Genomic DNA, 19,227 nt, shown 5'->3' with positions numbered 1-19,227 from the left:
GTCAGCCTATCAGTGCGCTGTTAAAACTGCTAAAATTTTATATTTTTTTTAGATTTAATATCTAAAAACTCACATGATCCAAAAGTGTTGTTTTATACCTTTGATAAAGTGGTTAATCCCAAGAAATCAACAAAGTTTTTAGACTTTTTTTTGGGAGTAAAATTTAGGTTTTATATGCATCTATTCTGAGTATTAACTCCGAATCTTCCAACAATTCGTCTCATCCGCGTCACCGTAGCGCCATTTTGGAGAGCATCCGCTGGACGCAAACTGTATGCTGTTCTGTGTGTTCTGTCTCCGTGAGGTGCGGCTGACATAGAACAGCATACGCAGTTAGGTGACGCAGATGAGACGCGGAGGAGATGAACTGTTGAGTAAAGTCGTAATTTTTATTTTCTTTGCATACAAAAAGTATCCTCGTTGCTTCATAACATTCAAATTGAACCACTGATGTCAGATGGACTATTTTGAAGATGTCTTTACTTTTCTAGGCCTTGACAGTGTTATTTACTTGGCAGTCAATGGGACAGTCACAAGCCTCCCGGTTTTCATCCAAAATGTCTTAAATTGTGTTCCGAAGACGAACAAAGCTTTTACGGGTTTGGAGCAACATGGGGGTAAGTGATTAATGACAACATTTTCATTTTGGGGTGGAGTAACCCTTTAAGGTTAATAGCTAAGATTAAACCAATGCTCTCATCTAAAAATTTGGAGACAATCATCCATGTTTTATATAATCTAGATTATTTTAATGTTGTGTATGTACTCAGTCATTGGTAAATCGATTACAGCTTGTCCAAAATGCCGCTGCTAGACTATTGACTGGTAGGAGAAAGAGGGATAGAATAACTCCAATTTTAGCGTCCTTGCAATGGTTACCTGTTAGATATCAGATCGATTTTAAGGTCCTAGTATTAATTTTTACAATTTTAAACGGTCTCGCACCTTCATATTTGTCAGATCTTGTTGCTTTACATAAACCTGTTATGAACTTGAGATCTGCTGATAAACTATATAAACTCCAGGTACCGCGGTCCCAATTTAAGCGAAAAGGTGATCGGGCTTTTTCGATCGCCGGTCCTCAGCTACGGAATAATCTACCACTAGCCATTCGCTCTGCCCCCTCTGTCTTCGCTTTTAAAACCGCTTTGAAACGCTTATATAATGGCGTTTGAGTCTGATTTAGAAGAGACGTAATATATGTTTCCTATTTTAAGATGTTGTGTTTGTTATTGTCTTTGTTTGGTTTTCTTGAATGCATTGTACAGCACTTTGGGCTGCTCTTGAGGCACATAAGAAACTAGAACTAAACTAAACTTGTGAACATCTATACCGCAGGTAAAAACAATCCATATCCCTATATTCATAACAGTAACAAGAAAAGGAGTGTCAAAATATGGGAACCAGTAATGATGAAGGATAGAAACGCACTGGGTTAAAAATTACATGAGATAATCAATTCTAATGTATTTTGGTAAATGACATTAATTTGAAATGGTTGTCAAGGGTTCAGACCTTACTAACAAAAATGCACCAAAAGTACTATGGTTACACCAAGGTAATTTTAGAAGCACAAAGTAAATACCATATGCATATGGGACACATTCAATACCCTTTGGATTCCATCACTGTATGTCACATTAATTTTTTATGAGGAACATAACAAGCACATCTTCTCTGAGCAGTCATGACAGCTGCACACATCCCAACACACAGAGACTGAAATTGACATACATACACACAGAATGTATTTGAACCCTATGAAGTGAAATACCTGCTATCACAGAAACTCACAGATGAGGCTCGGCCGGCAGTGTAAAATGTTCTGCTGATGAGAGCTCTAGTAATTGGTCACATCCTGAAGTGGATGTGATTCACAGGATGTGCGTGTGTGCCCGAGTGAAAGGCAGTCATCAGAAAAACCAGGCATAAGATGAAAAATATTTAGAACGGATGGACTGTTTCTAAAAACATGGTGATTTCCAAGAAGACATGTCCTATTATTCCAAAACTGAAATATTTGCATGACATACATTTGGAACAACAATGAGATTCAGTCTCCATACGGTTTCCCAGGAATAACTGGATGTAGCAAAGCTTTTTAAAACGATTTTAAAACAAGTCTCCCATAACTGCACATCAGCTCTAAAGCTTGTATTACAATCAGCAAATAGTTTCCTAGAAAATGATTTAATATGCTACTTGCGTCATTGACAGCATACAGCCACAGTGTGAGAGACGACGTGACTGTTTTTATACGAAAGAGAAAAGTGTGTTCACACATACGCACACAAGCTGAATGTGTGTGTTGTCTGTTGAAGAGAAGCATCAGATGGAGAAAAGGAGATAGGACAATGAGTCATAGGGCAGCAGATGAGATGAATCCTGAATTCAATACAATCAAAACCATGTACTATCCAGTCATGACTGCAGACCGTGATAGGCTGACTCGCACACAGGTTGTATCTCATTGGTTCACAATCCCATTCATTTTCAATTACGGCAATGCGCAGCAACACAATGTGATCCGCCACCTGATGCAACTGGATATTGCAGTTGAATAGAAACAACTATTACTAACTAACTGAAACTTGAGGACTTAAAATCGAAGTCTGCAATGTTGTGATTCACCTCATAGCTGGCTGATTTGGTTCAAGGTTTATAATGCTTTAATGAAGGCTTTTTAAAAATCCTAATGGGAGTAATACTTCTAGAACCAAGGCCGCTGAAATAGTGCATAAGCACTGTTGCACACTATTGCTTCTTTTTGCTGGTTATGGAAAAAAAACACAGATTTAACTGACTTTTTCAGACTTGCCTTATTATTAAATTAAAGTGACAATCCAACTCAAAACTGAAAATTCTGACATCATTGACTCTCATGTCATTCCAGACCTGTTTGACTTTCCTTCTTCAGTGGAACACAAAAGAAGATATTTAGATGAATGCTGGTAACCAAAAAGTTTTGGTTCCCATTGACTTCCATGGCATGGACAAAAAAATACAATGGAAGTCTCAGAATATTTTGGTTATCAAAATATGTTCTTTTGTGTTCCACAGAAGAAAAATATTCATACAGGTTTGGAATGTCATATTCCTTTGCAAATGAGCAACTGAAAAACAAAACATATATAAGCTGTATAAAACAATAAATAACTGTAAATAAGGACAACTAAACAACAAGAGAAGCTGTGTGGTTAAGGATAGAAAAGGGAAAATGATAACAATAGACTGATAAAGAAAAATAAAATGATTCTGTGCATGGTGAGGATGTTGAGCTCCCCTGCAATCCTGTCATCCAGATACCCTGTGCATTGTGTGGGAAATGGAAGGAGAAACAAAAGAAAAGAAGAAAAGACGACGGAGAGTGCTATAGAGGGGCCAGGAGATAGTGAGGAAGTCAGTGACATGAACAAAATGGTAGCCAAGGCAACTGTATTTCTCTCTTTTTCGTCTGTCTGTCTCTCTGGGGCTGTACGTAAATGTAGTTTTTTTTCTCTCTATGTATGTGTCTTTGATTTTGTCTTTCTCTCTCTGCATATACATAGACATTATGGTCATATCCAGCCACTAAATTGACACTCTGCCAACTCTAAAGAGACTGGAAATAAACAGGAGAGGAGGGGAAAGTGAGGTCATGCTTTATAAGGCAGTTTTCTTTACTCCAAATAAAGTGATACTGAATTTTTTAAATCCTTTTTTTAAATCCTTTGCTTTGCTTGCAGGGGCATATGACAGAAAGCTGGACAGTAATTAGTTGAAGGTTGTTGCTGCACGTTGCTAATTGGTGTCATTTCTAAAATCTGTGTTCCCGGGAGAATTATGTCTAATCAATCCATCTGATTTAAGCTATATATCTGTTTATGAAATGTTTTGCTTTGTTGAAAGGCCAGACTAGACCTTATCTGGCCAAAGTGCAAAAACACCCATAGTCTCTCTTTCTTTCTCGCTCACACACACACACACACTCAGACATAAACATCAATAATTCATCTATTTGATCTTTTATTTACTAATGACCTTATTGCTGTGCTTGAATTTGTCAGAGCTATAGAAGGGGTTTTTGTGGGGGTGGGGGGAATCACCTTTGGAATTCAATCTACTAAGCTTTCTCTGAGGCTATGTGTATATCTGCACATTATCTTTGGAATAAAGTGAAAGATTTAGTCAGATGTCAATTAAAAATAACTAAAAAAGCCAAGACAGCAAGGTGTCAGAAAATGATGATACGGTCACCATATCCATGTCTGTGTTTTCAGATGCACCTACCCGCCGTGTCATGCCTGCAGAGCAGTAGACGATTAATATGGGTTTTTAAATGGCTGATACCAATGCAGACATATAGAGAGCAGTGTGGGTCATGGCTGATATATCTATGATATTATAGTAATTAATAATGACAAGTCAGACTTGAACAAATAGGCTCTAATTAAATGAACATTTTATAATGTACTTAATCAAAATTCACTCACAATAATGGAAAATTCTGTCCTTTGAAACACAAATTACTGTTCAAAATTTGTGATCTGTAAGATAATGTTTCTTTTGCTCACAAAGGCTGCATTTAGTTGATAAAAAATACAGTAAAACTGTAATATTGTGAAAATATTAGATATTAGTTTTTTTTAGTACATTTTTTAAATGTATTCCTGTGGTGGCAAAGCTTAAGTTTCAGCATTATTATTACTCCAGTCTTCAGTGTCACATGATCCTTTAAAAATCATTCTAATATGCTGATTTGGTCCTCAAGAATAATTTAATATTATTATCAAAACAGTTTTCTTTTATATATAAAAAAAGCAACAACAAAAAAAAAAACCTTGTGTGTACTTAGGCTAACCGAGACCTGTCATAGCACTTGCATGTTGTTGCTGTTGGTTTTGACAATGACTAAATGTAAAACAGTTGTGCTTTTTAATGTTTCTGTGGAAACCGACACATTTTTTGAGTATTATTTGAATAAATTCATAATTTTTGGGAAATGGAAACAAAATGGAAATGGTCTTTACGATCACTTTTGGTCAATTTAATGCATTCTTGTTGAATAATATATTTAAAGAAAGAGAGAAAAATAACTTACCCAAAAACTCTGAAGTGTGTATTCTTTGTACTATGACATACAAACCATGAAAATTTCGCATTCTACGATTTTAACATACTCCTTTTTGTATATTGTGTGTAGTAGATTAAAAATACACAAACAAAATGTGTTCTGAAACGGTCAAATTAAGGGCAGAACTAATTGTAGAAAATAAACAGATAAAAACACAGCATCATCGAAGATAACCCTTCATAAGTGAAAAGCACAGACTAGGATAGCTCATGGTCGACAGTATGTTTATAAAATCTGACCTTCTTTGAAATAAAGACATGCCACTACTTTTTGCTCCCTAATGATGATGTATGGCCCGCAGTCTGCCTCATACTTCTGCGTATAAAGACGTGTTATTCAAATGGCGAGGATCAATAATTCCCTTGGGCCTCTCTGGGGTTCTGCAGACCCAGGAGAAAACACGATCACTTTTAATTACTGGCCATGTTATGAACAGTTCTATGACCTCTAAATTGCTATCCAAGTTTGTTGTTTGCTAGTAAACGCACCTGTAGTCCTCAGGCGACATCAAACATCCCACGCTCCTGTGGTGAATCCATACTGCCATCTGGTGGTAAAATATTAAATAATAATCTTTTCCAGTACAACGTTTTATATGTAGCGTTATATTTGCTCCCGAACATGGTACAGACTTCAGTTTTTGGTTCAGACTCAAAACCATTTCCAGTGCGAACCGAACATGACAAAAACACATCCCACACACAACAAATGCCGAAAACAGTAAAACGTACTGCATTGGAGTTTTTATTTTCCATATTTCCAAATGACTGGAACTTGAATCACCCTGTTTACTGTTCAAAAACTATTTGGAGCCACCACATATCCCCTTCCTCTGGGCACTGAGCTCAAGTCAAACCCAAATACACTGTTCCCATCTAAACAGCACTCAACAAGCCAGCTGATTAAACCAGCTTGCAATGATATTTCAAGCAAAATATTGATATGAAGGGGGAAAACTGAGCATAAAAGCAGATAACCCTGCCAATAAGCCTCATTTATGTACAAAATATACAACCTGATTTGTATCTACACATTTACACACAAACACACGAATGTACAGCTTTGTGAATAGAATAGACATGCTTCTCAGAAGCAGTGAAATGAATTCATGTCCTAGACATTATAGAGTGGCACAGCAACATATAATAATGACAATAATAATAATTAATAATAATAATGCATATTTGCAACAACCATTGGCATTTTCTATATTTTTTACAATATTGTTTTTACAATTTTTAATCTTAACTCATTCATTTTGCATTGTTAGAAGAGCACAATACTGTACCATTCATCATGAGAATACATTATTGCTTATGTGGGACAATGAAATTAAGGAATAACAGAATTTAGAAATAATATGAGCTTGTAAATACTTCACATCAATACGTCACCAGGGTACAACCTTACAGTCACTGTAACACTAGCTCAAATGAGGATACAACACCTAAATACAGAGATTTAAATAATGTAGACAATAACGTACCTATATTTGGTTTGAGAATGCAGTACTTTAGCTTGAAGTGCTCGGTAAAACGAAACCAGACCTGCTGTTTTTAGATTAGCGTGAGGTGGCTTGTCTTTCACATCTGTTTGTTGTAAGCGAAGCTCTAAAGGTGCTAGTTAAAGCTGTCTGCTGCGGTAAAGACTGGACAACAGGAAGCAGCGTTACGACTTTTTTACAGGCATGGCTTCATAGCTACGGTGGAGTCTTTCTCTGTCACTTTTTCCTCCTCTCTCATCATATGCCCCAAAACACACAACAAAAGCCATTTCAAAATTGGCAGTTTTGAACAGCTGCATAAATTGATATGAAATAAACTGACTTAAATCAAATGCCCTATAAGGGGTAAAACACTCTAAAACGAATCCCAATGATCCACGGTCTATTAAACCAACAGGACATGGCAGTTTGTTGTAGTTTAGGGACTAAAAACAATAAAAACGTTCCATTTGCTCTTTTCCTCTCTCTTGAATCCCTCCTTTTCCTCACCAAAGTTAATTTTCTGTGACCATCTGCCCTGACGTTGAACTACATGCCAGTTCCCTCGTGCCTGACTCCATGTAGCCCCGTTCAGATTTTGGTCTCTGGGCCCTCGGGATCCAGAGACAGGAAGGAGTTGCGGATGCAGGAGGCCTCGCTTGCACAGAGATGGCCGAAAGCTTTGTTGTACCACTCTGGAGACTTTCCTCTGGAACAGTAAGCAAATATACAGCATTTAGTGAAGCATTAAGAGTTATCTACTGCATTCATTACACATGCTTTGAGGAAGCACTTGACAAAAAGGAATTTTTAATTAACCAGAAGAATATTTGTGCTTTAATAAAACACCAAACAATTTAAAGACTATTACAACCATATCCGGCATACTAAAGAACTGTAAACAATAATAATAAATAGTATATAAAATTATATACTGTGGATTCAGAAAGTATTCAGAACCCTTTTTTTTTTTTACATTTAGTTATGTTGTAGCCTTTTACTAAAATACTTTAAAATATTTTTTCACAATAACACCGGCCACAATAGTGACCATACCGAAGGTTTTCATTTATAAAGCTCTAAAAATATTCCTGACTGGTGTTTTAGTGCATTTTTTGCAAATATGGGAATAATAAAGGGTCTAAATTAAATATGTGCAGTTTCACATGGTTAGTGCAATTTGTCACATGACCAGAGCAGTTTATTTCCTGTTTGCACCATGAGAAGATACAAAAAAACAAAAAGTTAGTTAAGTATGTTAACAAAGATATGACAATTTGTTTTTGTTACACATCATCTTTAAGGTGTCTAGTATTAATATATGAATTCACATATATTCAGTTTTGTTGAGTGTGGACATAGAATGAGTAAACATGTTGATGGTCACAATTGTTACCAGTGGGATAATAATTATTTTTGTTTTTTATCTTAGTATACTTATTCAGTGTTGTTTAAGGGTTTTATGTATAATAATAACCATAGAATGTGATGAAACAGTTTAAAATGGCCTAATAACTCGGCTGAGATATATTAAGAATTTTGATGACTGCAGAAATAATTTAATTTCAGTACACACATTATCCCACCGGTCACAATTGTGACCAACCATAAAACACACACTTTTCCATAAAAATGTCAAAAATAGTTATTGATTATTTCAAGGGGTTACTAATAACACATCATTTTGATCTATCTATCTATCTGTCTGTCTATCTGACTATCTGTCAATCAAAAACACAGTAAAATCTATATACTTCAAAATAATTATTTTTATTTTAATATAAAGAAAAAAGTAATTTATTACTGTGATAGCATAGCTGAATTTTTTTTCAAGTTCAAAATAATTAATGTGAAAGAGAATGCATTCTTGTTGAGTAAAACTATTATTTCTTAAAAATAAAATCAATCTTACTGATCCCAAACATTTGAACAGTAGTGCATACTTTAAGAGATGCCTTTAATGCACTTACTTCAGATCAGCTCTGCATATATGTGTGAGTCTGGACTTCCCAGAGCCACACGGTTCCAGCAGATACTGTGATTCCAGAATTATTCCTCTCACTCCAGCCAGCTGCGGGCTTTCCTCATGATCGATTGACACTGACACCAGCACACACACACCTTTTGGCATATCTGTCCTCCACGTCCTAAACAGAAAAAAACACCACCAATATAAATCACAGTAAACACTCATAGTGCATCTGCCATCCTCTACACAGACGCAAGAGATGTAAGTGTCAGTCTGCCAAGTGCAAATTTGATTAATTATCAAATAACATGCAATATTTCAGCCGAATGTTTTCCTTCGATCAGATTACTGTTTGCACCTCACAGCTGCGTATTTGTCAAGTGATGTAAAACTGTAGTCTTACAGTGATATTTTGGGCATGACCTGGGTGGTCTAATTTGCTTAGCTGAAAGTATTTTATCTAGAAGTAACACAGACGTGTGTTCAGAGCGCTTGATGAATGTCGTTCAGTAATACTCCATGAATGCCCAGCTGTTCAGCAGGGGTATGCGGGACCTTTTTACGACCTTGGTGTTCAGAGAATCACAAAAATTGAATGACGCACAAAAAGCCCTTGCTACAGATGCTCAAATGAAGCACATGTTTTTGTTACAGCCATAATGGTGTAATCAGTTCATTTGGATATTTGCTAATGGCATCAAACATGGGCTATCCAGAGTACAAAGATCAAACAGTACACACAATCAGATCACATTGTTGTACTCGCCTGAGCACCACAAAATCTCTGTTGGGGTGAGGAGCCATGCAGTTCAGCTCATACTGATACACCTCCGTCTGTTTGTCCAGAGTTTCCAGAACCTTCCACTGCAGCAGGTTACTGTCCCACAGGTGGCGCTCTCGCAGTATCCGGTTTAGCACCACAGATGGAGGAGCCTCCACCTCTACAGACACACGCCAGCGTCTCAACGGGGTCCCGTCTCCCACCTGTGAGAGACAGCAGACTTTTCTCAGACTTTTATATATTTTATAGGCTTTTAGTGTATTATTGGATAGGACAGTCAAAGCAGACAGGAAACTGGGGGTGGGAAATGACACAAGCCGGATTCGAACTTAGGTTGTCAATAAATGTGACCATGCACTTCCCAAACTGTGTCTCCATTTATTCGCATTATTTGTCCAAACTCATTTGCTTATACTTTCATGAACAATTCACTGAATGTAAAATCGAGATGTTAAAAAATGGATTTAATAAATCAATTAAAAAGAAAAAAAAAAGAATAGAATAAATAAATATTATATAAATAATAAATATAAAAATAATTCTAAATAACTAATACTGTGTATTATAATAGACCATATATTCCATGTAACATGAATTAATTAATGAATGGATGAATAACTTTATCATTACCTTTTTGAATGATATCTCTGTATTGTCAATATTTGATCTGGTCACCCATCCCTTGGTCTTGTCTTTGGTCTCCTTCATCAGATTCTGTATCAAGCTCTCCAGATAAGAGCGGTACATGCTTTCCTCCTCTTCTTCATCTTCCTCGTCCGGTTGTGGCTGTTTTTTACAGAGCTCGTCTAAAGAGGGCGCCAGCAGCTCAGCTTCCATGTATGAGTTCCTGGACTGAGAGGCCATCTCCTGAGAAATCTGCACAAACCACATGAAAAAGATTTCAACAAAAGTCTCCTCTTGTCCTCTAACACTGACATTTTTAAAAGTAATGATCCAGCTGAATATTTACTCTACTATTCAAATGTTTGGGGTCAGTGAGATTTTTTTTTTAAAAGTCTCTCATGCTCACCAAGGCTGCATTTATTTGATGAAAAATATAGTACAACAGTAGTACTGTGAAATATTTAAACCGGTTCCTATTCTAATGTTTTAAAATGTAATTTATTCCAGTGATGCAAAGCTGAATGTCTCACATGATCCTTCAGAAATCATTGTAAAATTCAGATTTGGTAATATTTCTTACTATTGATTATATAGTGTATGTAGTGTTCTATAGACACATTTTTTAAAGATTTTTATTTTTTTTCAAAAGAACAGCATTGAAATTGAAATGTTTTGTAGAAGTCTTAAGTGATTACAATAATCAGCTGAAACTTTTGTACTTGTTTTGCACACAATCTTATGTAAACAACCACGATTTCTCAATGCACACACATCTCATGCCAAACATGACAGAAAATGCGTCTTGTACCTCAAATAGGTGATTGCACTCAGCAATCATGTGCGCAAGCCCCTGAGTGGCCGCAAGGTTCTCATTCAGGTCCTTTTGGTCTGGCCGCCCAGTGGCATACTTCCTCTGAATTGACCTAAATGCAATAAAAGACATTATATGCATGAGCTTCCATATGATCCATAATATTTTTAAAAAATTTGTAGGTGCAAATGTATAAAAAAACAACAACTAATAAACCAATGAAAACCATCTATCACAGCACATTCTACACATTTATATAAAGATCCAAAACATCTAATAAGTATCACTATGCCCCCACCCCCTTCAGCCCAGTCTGGGTAAGTTTAAGCTAAACTACCCATTTCTTTTAAACTACCCCTCACTTTTTCCACACCTCCTCCTGTCTCTGGCCCTCAGGCCAGGTGTCTGCTCAGTGTATATTAATGCTCCCTAATGAACACAATGATGGGGGAGTTGTCTGTATGTTGAGTTAATAAAACACTTCACGCCTTCTCACGACACCTCAAGGCCTTGGAGACCTAATAACAAAGCACACATACTATCCTATATCTCCTATGCAATAATGAAACACTCGTTTCAGCCTTTCTAAGTAGAGCACATATGTTTGAAATGTGCAAAAACGGAACTCCATTACCTAGGTGACAAATTATCATTCTTCATGATGTTGAGGTGGAAGAGAGAAGGAGCGAGGCACACCGCCAGGTTCATTGGGGTCATCTGGTTCTCCTCAACAGAGGAAGTGACATCATTTAGGAAGCACAGCAGCGTCTGCAGGACCTCACGGTTTTCATCGGCCATTAACATGATAGATGCCTGCACAGCCTGTAAGCGCTGTTCTTGAGGGACATCTGGGTAGACACAGGGTGTGTTAGCTATTTGAATGTACTGTAAGAAGTATTTGTGCAGAAAAGCTCATAACAGACAGAAAACGCTCTTACACTGGTATATGTGGAGGAAGGTCTCGCCCATTTTGTTCGTGAGGAGAGGCTCAGGCAAGTCTCTGAAGAACTGTTTGACCATATCTGCCACGTCATACGCTGACTGATCCTCGTAGTTCACATTTTCTGGGGAAGTTTCACACATTTGGCGCAGAGCCTGAATACGAGACTTTACCCCAGATTTACGGAAAAGACCCACCTGAAACACAAGGAGAAAAACAAATATTTTTTTTTCACATAAAATTGCGATTCTAGGTTGTTGAGTTTGGAAGCCTGGGTGCACAACACGTGCAAAAATGTTTCTCAATAAGATTTCACTCGTGTTCAAGTTGGTCACGCATGCTGAAGTATTTGAAAGTGACCTCTGTATGAGTGGCTTTTGTGCATCGCAACACTATCAACAATAGACCTTTTTTTGTACATTAAATTTTGCTAATGTGACCGGAGACTTGCTGAGCCAAGTCAAAATATCCCACCTCAAAGTCTTCATGATAATCTGGTCTATGGCTCAGGTCCCTCTTTCTATTTAAGTTTATGGGCTTTTTTCAGTCATTTTTTTCTTCTGCCAGACCAAAATCGTGTGTCTGATCACTTAGAAAAGACACAGAACTTCTCTACTCTACAAGCCACACTATTTGAGGTATCAAATACCACAACCCAAACATAACCGCAACCCAAACATTTGTTTCAAACATAACCCTAAACATGAGCAATAGTAATAAGGATTCAAGTATCATTAAAACAAAATGAAGCAAATACATTTGATATTGAATTACTAAGACATCAACACACAGGGAAGAAAAACAGAAAAACAAACACTATTTGGGTTTGTGTGGCTTATCAGTCTTTAGAAATGGAGCAGTGGCTGGATATCAAGTTTTTTAATGAGTTTGGAATAATTTTGACTCTGACCTAACTCAGAATGAACCTTATAATCAGTCTTGCAAATGTGAACTAAACTGTGTACCTGGTCCAAACACTGGCTCCTTAAAAAGCGCAGGGCGAGCTGTAAGCTAATGGGCAGAGGGTGTCCGTACCGCTGGACATGGACAATCAGAGGAACACCAAATACCGTCTTATCCTTGTAGTCTGGTCCCTTCATTCTCTTCATAAATTTTGGCACTGACCTAAGAACATACACAGTATTAAAAAGAGGAGATCAGTTTATGGCCATGAAGGAACTGTACTGTATGTAGGATCTGCTATAAGAATCTTGATTATCTATAATGCAAGAAGGAGTGTGAATGCAAGAGTGCACATTGTTTGAAGACAGAACTGTGATGTAGATGGCAGGATGAGATTGTTCCACAAGCTCTGGAGTTTTAACACAAGACTCACTTAATGGAGGAGACACTTTGATCAGTGTGTCATTCAACAAGAGCAAAGAACTGACAAGAAATCCCCCAATCAGATCCCACAGGGACTTTCCATGACTGATTCATCTAGTTGCTTCAACATGAATTTATATACCATAGGGGCAGTAAGATTTGAATACTTTTATTAAGCAAGGATACATTAAGTTGATCAAAAGTGACAAGAAAGACATTTATAATGTTAGAAAAGATTTATATTGCAAATAAATACTGTTCTTTCAAACTTTCTATTCATCAAATAATCCTAACAAATGTATCACGGCTTGTACAACCGTTTTCGACATTGATAATAAATGTTATCAGCATATTAGGTAACTTACCAAGTCCACCCATGCTTGTTGGACATGGAGTATTTCTCCATGATAGCAGTGAGACGCAATAAAGAGAACTTCTGCAGCAAGCTAAGCTGGCCCACTGATTGGCTGGATATCTGTAGCGAGATTCCTGATTGGCTGAGGAGGTTTGACATCCTGAAGCTGGGCCATCTAAGGCTAGAAATACAACAACACATGAATATTCATGATAATCTAATTATGAAAAGCTCATTTAATGCTCTCTAAAGTAAAAATAAAAATTCAAGTTAGCAGAAAGACATATGTGATTATTTTAGTCTCACTAATAAGCAGTGTTGGGGGTAACGCATTGCAAGTAACGCGAGTTACGTAATCAGATTACTTTTTTCAAGTAACTAGTAAAGTAACGCATTACTTTATAATTTACAAGAAAATATCTGAGTTACCTTTTCAAAAAAGTAATGCCAGTTACTTTGTTTTCCCATTTATTGACTGACAAGTCTCCTGTACCCATACTGGGAGAAATCCGAAGTACAGAGGCGTTGTGTGCACTGTGTGAACATGATGTTATTGTAGTTCTAGACTAAATGTGAATGTGCATTAATTTATCCCACTCTCCTTCGTTCTACTGTACAGACGTGAATTTACTTTTCCTTCAGCCTGAGGTTTATTCATTACACTTTTTGGTGTGAAAGGGCTTTTACATTTGCTATAAATAGAACTTCTTGTATTAAAAACAATCAAGCCCTGGTCATATTTAAAAAGTAACGCGAAAGTAATGCAAAAGTAACGTAATGCATTACTTTCCATAAAAAGTAACTAAGTAATGCAATTAGTTACTTTTTTAGGGGGTAACGCAATATTGTAATGCATTACTTTTAAAAGTAACTTCCCCCAACACTGGTAATAAGCGCCTTTCAGTATATCCATCCTGAAGTCTCACCGTGGTCGTGTTAGAGAAGCCCCCACCCCCGAGTCCCTCCTCTCTCTGGTGCTGGAGGTGTCCGTTTCATTTAATGAAACCCCGTCCTTGTTGCCGTCACTCGGTGTGGTCAACCCTTCAATTACAGAAGTCTCCTCAAAGTCCAGTGTGATCTGACTGGAAGACTGGCCATCAATAATGCTCTGATCCTGCCCTCTGCCACCATCCCCCTCCCCTTCACTTTCCGGCAAGACGTTTTTTGACCAATGGTCCACGATCTGCTGCAGGCCATTCACATGCTGCAGAATGTCATCCAAATGTGGGAATATATCCTCCTTCTCAAGGTCCAGTAAATCCCCCGTGCTTGCGTACAGGTGTGAGCCCGGTACGTTATCGTACACACTGATCCTGCTGCCTCGTGGGCAGCAGCGCGTCACGGGCCGGAGTTCCCTTCCGCCAACTTTCCTGGACTTGAAGGGCTGCGGCTCTGAATCCAGAAGCTTCCAGTTTCCATGTTCCTTACTGGATGGCGTCAGACTCTCGATTGATAGCGCTTTAGGGAAGGTGCCAGGTTTGTGATCTTTTGGGATGTGCACCAATAGCTCGTCATAGGAGCGAAACTCATTTTTGCGTCTCTGCTCAACTGGTCTCCTCCTTTGGGGAGCGCCGGCGAGAACATCAATGTCCTCTAGGTAGACGCCTGCACGTTTACCAGGAGGATACAACTTTGAGACACATCCCTTCATGTTCGGTGTGCTTTCGGCACTACCGCTGGTTTCTGATTGGCTGCTAGGCTCACTGCTGGCCAGCGAATTTAGGCAGTTGTTAGCAGGTGGCATGTTTTCAGCATTTAGAGGCACGCCGTTTAAAATCTGAACACATCGTAGAGTCTTTAGCACCTCTGGCTCACTTTGCAGAACTGGGCCGCTGATAACCAAAGAGCGCCGCTCTGAACGACCCATCGATGGCCCCCACGTCCGACCCAGCGTTTCCATCCTCCTCAAGAAGTCTTTGGCGCGTCTGTGTCCACGTCGCCTGCTCTTGGCTGGAAGTGAACCGTAATGAGGCAGCTCCCTGGGTAAGTGCAGTGGGGTAAGCGAGGCAGAGTCAGGCATGGCGGCCAAGGAGTCTTCGCTGTGCAGGGAGCAGATCTCCGGCTCGCTGAGGTCTGTCAGAATGCTCTCACTGCTCACGGTGGTCCGCAGACTCTCACCCACTTCAGAGGGGCTCCGCTCCTCCGCTCTACCCAGGAGGTAATCGATGTCTTGCAGACGTGACCAGCGCCGACTGCTCCACTCAAACGTCCATCTGTTACTGATGGCCAACAGGTCCTCCTCATCAGAGTCCTCACTCTGCATGCACCAAAAATGCACAGGATTACAATTAGTTTGACATGATTTTGGGATTGTTTCAGCTCCCAAATTAAAGGCATATAGAATATAGTCCTTATTTTAAAGTATAACTAAAAACTTGTAATTAAGTAATGGGTGAATGATCCCATAGAGAGATATCATTAAGATTTGGGGAAGGGCTCTTTTGACTAGAGCCAGTATGCAACCACACATCAACACTGTGGCAAACTTTTTTCCCAGTTAATATAAAAATCAAATTTTTTAATAATCTCTCTTTCTCTATTATATATATTAATGGAAATCAGCATTTTTGGTGTGTGTGATTAATGTGATGATGGAAACTATGGGACATTAAGGCTTCTTTGTACAGATGTTAACAGTATGTTTAACAGTTAGTAAAGCCCAGGCACGTGAGCTCACACAGCCAGCACAGGAAAGAGCTGTAAAGGGCTCTGACAGCCTCTTAACATTGTATATACCTTCACAACCAATTTCCTATTTAAAATAACACAGACCTCAACTTTAAATTGAGTAACAGTGATGATGTCAAAAGAGGATCATGGTATTTGAAAAATGTCAGGAGATCATTTCAAAAACATCCCCTAAGTCATACTAGCTGGTTTGGGGAATTTTCAAATATCATCCAAACAAGAGGACTTGAACATAACAGGTATCAAATCACCATCTGGTTGTGTTAAAGACAGCAACACCCAAACACCCCATTCACATGCCTGAGACATCAGAAAAAGCAAAAGCGTCAGAAATGACCTACTGAACGAGATCCACAGCTTACAATCATAATCAGGCTGAAATACAACCCCTGAGTAAACCGTCAATAGTCTCAATTGAAGATTAAACTGACACTTCTATGCTGAAAGCCAACATCAATTCCAATGACTGCTCTTTTTATTTAATCTGCTATGTTATAAACCAAATATGCCAAATAATTCATATTAAAAACCCAGACATACAGATTTACTCTACAGACAGATTTTTATTTCACAGATATACTTAAAAAATATATATATGCACTATAAACCAGAGCCATTATAATAATAATAAAAACATTATAATTGTATAGACTATTTAATAGATCAGATATTTAATTTCATTTCGCATTTAAAATAAATATGTGAATCTTGTGAAGAATTTGTTTCAGAATTTAAACATTTATTTTTGCATAAAGACACCATTAGAATTTTTGCATTGTGACATCATTTTAATGACAATGAAGGACATTTTCTCCAAAATTCTCAATACTGAAATGTGAAAAAAAGGAATGTTTTCAAAATACAGTAAGTAATGTCATTTTTTTTCTGTTTAAAATCTTCACTACTTAAAATCATCATTCATATACATTACTTTTAAAAAGCTTGGGGGTCAGTAAAACAAAACAAAAAAATGATCACAATATATATAATAATATATAAATAATTAATTAATATTTTACTTTTATTTAGCAAGTAAAGACATTTCTAATGTTACAAAAGGTTTTCAAATGATTCGCTCAAATCCCTTTCAGGATTGAATGTTTTGAAGAAAAAAAAAAAGACTGGCCACTTACTTTCTTCTTGGGGAGGCTCACGTCCAGTTTCATGGAGGCACACTTGTTCAGAGTGTTGAGTCGACTGGAAGAGAGAAGACATGGTCACTGGTGCATCCGTCACTCTCATCTCCACCACAAAGAAACCATACAGCCACAGAGAGCGAGAGAGAGAGAGGCAATCCTCTGTAGATCCTACACTCGTCTAACCTCTGTTTGCCTCTCTACGTGCAGGTACAGATTTCAAGAAACTCTCACTATCTGTGTCCTGATTGGCTGATGGAAAGAGTGACAGGACCGCTTGGCAGACGTAGGTTCTAATCTCTTTCACGACATGGCCATGAATGAATGAGACTCTGACGGGACTGCAGAAGGAAAAACAGAGGGATAAAGAGAACGAGAGAGTGGGCAATCCACCTCCTCTTTGATCTAACCCTGCAGTGCCCTTTAATGTTCTCATCAGACTGATCTTCACCCCTGAAGAGTTTTTCTCCACCCCTTTTTACAAACACACATCTTCTTTACTCTACAAGAGACTGCAGACCCCTCACTTTATACCCATTCCAGACACAAACAAGCTATTATTTCACCTATAAAACCAGACCTGTTGTTTTTGACATGTTAAAATGTTCCATCGTGACATCAGCGTGGTTAATCAGCTGTCTGCCGACCGACACAATTTTTCAATCAAGATTCTCTAATTAAACATCCCGGGTCCAGATGGCCACATGAATGTGTGTAAATATAATGTCTGTGGCGTGATAATGAAAAGCCATTATCATGCCATAAGACAGCGTCCTTAAGAGCAGTGTGTGTATTCTCTGACAAGTAAAGCTGTCAGATCTCACTAACGCTGTCATTAGAGATATTAGACAGGGAGACAACCTGCTAGAAACCCTCAACGCCTCAAACCCCAGGCCTCGTTTCACACAAACACACACAACCATCTGTTAGTAGCCTATACTGGCAGCCCCAAACCCCCCTCAGGCCTTTGAGAGGGACATCAGAGCAGACTCCATGGGGGCTGCATTAGGGATCAAAGCGACGGGGAAGGGCACAGACTTTATGGAGGACATGGGTCAGACAGCTACAGAGGTGGGGTCGCCACTGGGCCAGCGCCACTGAGTTTTCTCGTACTTGCACATGCAGGTTGGGGGGGGGGGGGGGGGGGGGCAGTTTTCTGAAGCACATTTGCTCATTAATAGAAAAAAGCTTTTTTTTTATAAAAGTTTTTTATAATTAAAAAAAAAAGTATGTTTATATATAAATATAGATTTTCACATAAATCACATAATTAATACATAAAATAAAATAAAATGTTTTTAATGGATTTTATAAATAAAGATGAATACTGCCTAACAAAAAACTATAGTAGTATTAAATGACAGAAAACAAAAAATAAATAAATAAATTGAAATAAATAAATTAATCCCAGACATAAAATAATATAATGACCCTATACAAATGAATACAAATAGCCTCTCTCTCACTTGTTCACGTTCTGTTGTGACAAAAAGCTCATGAGAAAAAAAATTTATACTTTTTTCTCTCAAAAATGACAACAAATTGACATGTGGCATTGTGAAAGAAGAGTTACTTTAGAGGCATAAAGAGCTATTGCATCAATGTGACATATGCATAATAAGACCAGCAAAATTAAATACAAAAGTAAATAGGAAAAATTGTATTTCATATTGTACTTAATGTTTTCATATCGTTCAGCATTATGCAATATAAATAAACAGAACTAAATGGCCTTCAGAGTACGAGTGGTTGACAGTAAGGCCTTTGATTTTCACAGCTGTCATTTTAAGTAAAGACGGTGTATCAAGTTCCATCCTGTAGACTGCAAGACTCTCAATCTAAAGAATCTCAACATATTGAGATAATCCTAATCTAGAAATTTGGAAATTTACCGGCAAAGAGGCTCCACAAGGTCTTTGTCGAGAAAGTCATGGTCCCTCTTGACGGAAGATATTTCAATGGGAAACTGGGAATCTGTAGACAGAGACAGAAAACAGATCA

At 37.9% G+C, this 19,227-nt stretch overlaps 1 protein-coding gene across 10 annotated transcripts in view; it reads right to left on the bottom strand.

Annotated features, from left to right (window-relative positions):
- Positions 1–5,822: 5,822 nt before the first annotated feature.
- LOC306864518 (stAR-related lipid transfer protein 13-like) overlaps positions 5,823–19,227 on the bottom strand; it is a 30,843-nt gene continuing 17,438 nt past the window's right edge. For all 10 annotated transcript variants that reach the window (XM_079408567.1, XM_079408573.1, XM_079408574.1 and 7 more), the window contains 12 exons: positions 19,119–19,200; positions 17,224–17,287; positions 14,329–15,659; positions 13,413–13,583; positions 12,687–12,846; positions 11,720–11,918; positions 11,416–11,629; positions 10,779–10,893; positions 9,977–10,222; positions 9,332–9,549; positions 8,567–8,743; positions 5,823–7,305 (listed from right to left, as the gene is read on the bottom strand). In XM_079408567.1, the coding sequence (XP_079264693.1) occupies positions 7,188–7,305; positions 8,567–8,743; positions 9,332–9,549; positions 9,977–10,222; positions 10,779–10,893; positions 11,416–11,629; positions 11,720–11,918; positions 12,687–12,846; positions 13,413–13,583; positions 14,329–15,659; positions 17,224–17,287; positions 19,119–19,200 (3,095 nt within the window). In that variant the 3' untranslated portion in view covers positions 5,823–7,187. The remainder of the gene's footprint in view (positions 7,306–8,566; positions 8,744–9,331; positions 9,550–9,976; positions 10,223–10,778; positions 10,894–11,415; positions 11,630–11,719; positions 11,919–12,686; positions 12,847–13,412; positions 13,584–14,328; positions 15,660–17,223; positions 17,288–19,118; positions 19,201–19,227) is intronic.

The sequence above is a fragment of the Barbus barbus genome, assembly GCF_936440315.1.
Source record: "Barbus barbus genome assembly, chromosome: 45".
In the NCBI taxonomy this organism is placed as follows: Eukaryota; Metazoa; Chordata; class Actinopteri; order Cypriniformes; family Cyprinidae; genus Barbus; species Barbus barbus.
This window is presented reverse-complemented; position numbering and strand designations above follow the sequence as displayed.